The 4,828-nt window shown below is 30.2% G+C and overlaps 2 protein-coding genes across 2 annotated transcripts in view; one reads left to right on the top strand and one right to left on the bottom strand.

The window, feature by feature from the left end:
• The window catches only part of LOC107470102 (caffeic acid 3-O-methyltransferase), a 6,347-nt gene extending 3,619 nt beyond the window's left edge, over nt 1-2,728 (top strand). The window contains exons 2-4 of the mRNA XM_016089476.3: nt 1,175-1,485; nt 1,696-1,760; nt 2,190-2,728. Of these exons, the coding sequence (XP_015944962.1) occupies nt 1,175-1,485; nt 1,696-1,760; nt 2,190-2,492 (679 nt within the window). The 3' untranslated portion in view covers nt 2,493-2,728. The remainder of the gene's footprint in view (nt 1-1,174; nt 1,486-1,695; nt 1,761-2,189) is intronic.
• A 246-nt stretch (nt 2,729-2,974) lies between these two features.
• Nucleotides 2,975-4,828, bottom strand: part of LOC107470103 (protein DOWNY MILDEW RESISTANCE 6) — an 8,163-nt gene continuing 6,309 nt past the window's right edge. Inside the window, exons 3-4 of the mRNA XM_016089477.3 lie at nt 3,636-3,960; nt 2,975-3,519 (exon numbers count right to left, since the gene is read on the bottom strand). Of these exons, the coding sequence (XP_015944963.1) occupies nt 3,274-3,519; nt 3,636-3,960 (571 nt within the window). The 3' untranslated portion in view covers nt 2,975-3,273. The remainder of the gene's footprint in view (nt 3,520-3,635; nt 3,961-4,828) is intronic.

Below are 4,828 nucleotides of genomic sequence, written 5' to 3'. Positions count from 1 at the left end.
CACTATCTTTCAAAAAAAATTTAATAATTTAAAATAAACAAATTCATATTTATTTTTTATTATACAAAATATTAATTTAATTTAATTTCTAGGTACTATATTTCATGATCATTTTTAAATGATAAAGATAAGAATGAATTAATGTTGTTTGAAGAGACAGAAAAACTCCCAGTTAACATAAAGCTTTTTACATAAACAATTAGAAATATTTGTGTAAATACTTTTGAATGCAAGGCTTAAGAACTTGTGTCTAATACAAACAAAGTTATCTCTAAAGTCAAATTTGCAAGTGTTGATCAACACAAGATCAATATGAATCATTTATAAAATTTTAATGTGAAACTCTTAATATTTTGAAATATTTAAGAAAAAATATATTGACAAATCTAAGTGTTATGATCATATTTCTTAAAAATTTTGAGATTCACTAATTGTTATGTTGCATAAAATAGACTTACATTTAAAGTTATTTATGTTACTATAGTTAGTAATTATGTCAAAAAATAATTTTTTTTAACTTAGGAATAGTTTTTAAATTTATTTTAAAAAAGATTAAAAATATTCGAATGGATTATTTTAAAATTTTTAAAATTTTTCAGGAACTCATTTGACATTTTCTAAACTCTTCAATGACTTTTTATACTTTACTGTGGAGATTGATTGTCTAGCTCAAATACATAGACAATTAATGACCACGTGTGTAAGTTAATATTTCACGTGAACAGTTAATTAGTGACTAAGAGAGAAAAATTATATTATCTAATAAAAATAAATATTAAAAATTATTTTATATATTTTAAAAATTAAGAAATTAATATATCTAATTTTAAAAACTCAAAGACTAATTTTGGTAATTATTCTTGCAAAAATTTGAGTGCAACACTCACCGAAAGATTATTCCAAAATGGCAAAATTAAATAATGATTTGTAGAAAGTACTCTACTTCTAGGATTAATTGAAGTTAATATACTTTTTAAAGTTAAATACTTCTACGAAATTCTTGATGTCTTACTTTTTTTAATTTCCACAATTTTGTTTTTCCAAAAGTAGAATTTATTCATTGAGAAAATGAGTAGTACTTGTCCAAGTTATAGGACATAATGAAAGAAAACGGGGGTCTCTCAGAGAGTTAAAATAAAAGAGGTTTATATGACACGTTTGTGTTGTTGTATAGGTACTACTTGAAAGATACAGTGCTTGAAGGAGGTATTCCATTTAACAAGGCTTATGGAATGACAGCATTTGAATACCATGGCACAGATCCAAGGTTCAACAAGGTTTTCAACAAAGGCATGAACGATCATACTACAATAACAATGAAGAAAATCCTTGAGATCTACACAGGCTTTGAAGGTCTTAAATCTCTAGTTGATGTTGGAGGTGGTGTTGGAGCCGTAATGAACATGATTGTCACCAAGTATCCCCATATAAAGGGCATTAATTTTGATTTGCCCCATGTTATTGAAGATGCACCATCTTATCCGGGTAATTTTAAAATCCCATAAAACCTTAGAATTTAGATAGTGGATATGGCCTTGCTTATTTTATCAAATCATTATCATGTATGTATAGTTATAGTGCTTGGCTAATTTAGTGTTTAAAATAATAGCATTGCTTAATTAATACTTAATGGTGGCCCTACTTGATCATTTGATATTAATTACTAAGTTAATAAAAGTTTATGGTTTCGTGTAGGAGTGGAGCATGTTGGTGGCGACATGTTTGTCAGTGTTCCAAAAGCAGATGCTGTTTTTATGAAGGTGAATTACGATCCGAATACAGTAATCAGGCAATCACTAAATTTCTAGTCCAGCTTAGAGACTTTGAGATCCATTACTTAAATAATTGGAAGGCCCAACAAACAATTATCAATCCAGTTACACCAAACATGATTTTGATACCAGCATTTTTTTAATAATTAAATATGTTTTTTTATTTGGTTAATTAAAAAATAATTTAAATATACAATTACTTAATAACAAGCGTTTTTTATATGGGTGTCAAAAATATTTAGTAATAAATAATTAAATAGTGTTTTAATTATTCATAAGGAATCATATTGTTGGTCAAATTATTCATAGAAGAACAAAAATTGGCCCAGTATACTCAAACTTTTTTATTTTTGATTAGTTTTTGCAGAATTCATCTTTCATCTCTAATTTATCTAAATTGTTTTTAAATGAATGAAGTGGATTTGCCATGACTGGAGTGATGATCATTGCATAAAGTTTTTGAAGAACTGCTATGATGCACTCCCCTACAACGGGAAGGTGATAGTGGCCGAATGCATTCTTCCGGTGGCGCCGGATTCTAGCTTGGCCACGAAGGGCGTGGTCCACATCGACGTGATCATGTTGGCTCACAACCCAGGTGGGAAAGAGAGAACAGAGAAAGAGTTTGAGGCCCTTGCCATGGCTGCTGGATTCCAAGGTTTCCGAGTCCTCTGCTGCGCTTTCAACACCTATATCATGGAATTCCTCAAGAAGCCTTAAAATTGTTGGCCATGGATTCGTTTATCATGTTATACATGGGTTGACAGATTCTACTTATGGTGCCTTCTTCCACGGAAAATGTTAATTTTTCTCCTCTAAAGTACACATTAGGCGAAGAATAATGAACACGTTGATTGTATTCTACCTCTATACTATAACAAGTCATATATTTTCGGATCCTTCTCTGTAATGCCAAATACTTTTCGGATAATTAACAAGAATTTTCCATTTTCCAATTGAAGTATATGCATAGTAAAGTAATTAACAAAGAGAGAATATATTATTGAGATATATATATATTAGAACAGTCCAATAATGTAGGTACATATAGTCCCTGCACTATTAAGATAGTTTTCTAGTGAGAAAACTACACTCCTTTTAAAAACATTATGAGAAAACATCATTCTAATTAAAAACGTGACAACATAATTACAAACTGCTAACGATTATTAGACCAAGAATGAATAAGCAACACTAACAAATTTTGAAGGTTTAACAAATAAATTCCACTACACTCCTTTTTAACTGTTCCTACAAGAAAACTACACAAGGTGTAATCCTTCAAAACATATCACGAGCAAGCGTAGTGTCGAACAAAGTTATATGACCATGTTCAGTTTTCAATACGCAAATGCCACTAACAATCATAGAGTGCTTCTTAGGTGTGACTTGTGAGGAATGGATACCTGATAGAAAAAAAGAAGTGAAACTTGAGAAGTCAAATATTCTTTGTTTCCTCCCTCCCGTTACTCTTAATTTTAGTTCTTACCAAACACAAATCTTATTTGTTCTTGAAAAGTTCTAAACAATGTTCTTTAACCAAGTCCCTACTCCAAAAAGTCTTATAATACTCTGCATAGGTGAATCCCCTATAAACGGCTCCATTTTCATCTTCCGTGAGTGGTTTAGCAGGGCTTATCAAAGCAGAGTCACACGGACAAAGAAACGAAGCCACAGAAAGTCTTGGCTTCTCAGAGTTGACTATAGCCCGATGCCACACACTCTTGTAGATCCCGTTACTCAAAGCCTGCACCACAAGTAATAAGTAGAGTAAGTACTTTCCTATTTTAAAAAGAATGAACTCAACACAATAAAAAGAAATGGAATAGAATAGTCAATCTAGCAGGGCGTACACTTGTTTACCTGCAGTTGGTCACCAATGTTAATGACAAAGGCATTGGGATGGGGCTTAACGGCGAGCCACTTGCCATCTTTGAAGACTTGAAGGCCGGAAACGTGGAGGTCTTGGAGCAGAATTGTGAGGGCATTAGGGTCAGTGTGTCCTGGCAATCCGTAGGTGAGTTCTGGCTCTGGGCATGGTGGGTAGTAGTTCACTGCCATATGCTGTCCTTGTTCTCCCAACACATTGTTTATGTATTCCTTTTCTAACCCTAAGCTCTCTGATATCAATTCTTGTATTCTCATGCCCAATGCTCTTACTTCTTTGCAGTAATTTGACACTGTTTCCCTGCCACCGCCACAATACAATTTTTAAAAAAAAAAATCCCCTTTTTTGGTCACCTATGTTTAGACTTGAAAACAAAACTGAAAATTGGGTTCTCCCCACTCTTATGGGCCTATCAATGTTTCAATTTATGGCTATGACAAACACAAACTTGCAGAAGACCCCAAAACATAACAACCTTATTTCATCACGACGCAAAAAGAAAAAAAGTTTTATTACATCAAAAATATTTTTTCTTAAAACAATATCGAATATATCTATTATATTTATTACTAATTTTATAATAAAAACATGCCACATGTCACTCTCCTATTTTTATTGAAATCAATTTTTTTTTTTAAATTAAAGAATTCTCTCTTTCTTTCTTTTTTTCTATTTCTCTCATTCCTTCACCCACTTTATCTCTCTTATATATCATTATCAATGACTAATTATATATTTAGCAATTAAAATATGTAACATAATATTCTCTAATTGTATTCAAATTAAATTAAAATATTAAAATTCAAATTGAAATATAATCATATTATATATTATATATTATATATTATAAATTACTAACTAATTTAATAATCAAAATATGTCACATGATACTGTCTTATTAAAATTGAGAAGAAATATTTTTCTCCAAAATTAAGAAATTCCCTTTTTATATTTTCTTATCTACCTCTCTCTTTTTTTTCTCTATTTTTTTATTCTATATATAATTTATAATTTATATTTTATAACGATAATTTGACAAATTAAAATATATCAACCGATATTTTTATTACAATTAAAATATTTTTTTAAATTAACAAACTCCTTCTCTCATTTTTCTTATTTATCGTTCTCTCTCTTTTCTCTCATTCTCTATTTTTCCCTTCGTCTA

The sequence above is a fragment of the Arachis duranensis genome, chromosome 10 (genome assembly GCF_000817695.3).
Source record: "Arachis duranensis cultivar V14167 chromosome 10, aradu.V14167.gnm2.J7QH, whole genome shotgun sequence".
NCBI lineage: Eukaryota > Viridiplantae > Streptophyta > Magnoliopsida > Fabales > Fabaceae > Arachis > Arachis duranensis.
This window is presented reverse-complemented; position numbering and strand designations above follow the sequence as displayed.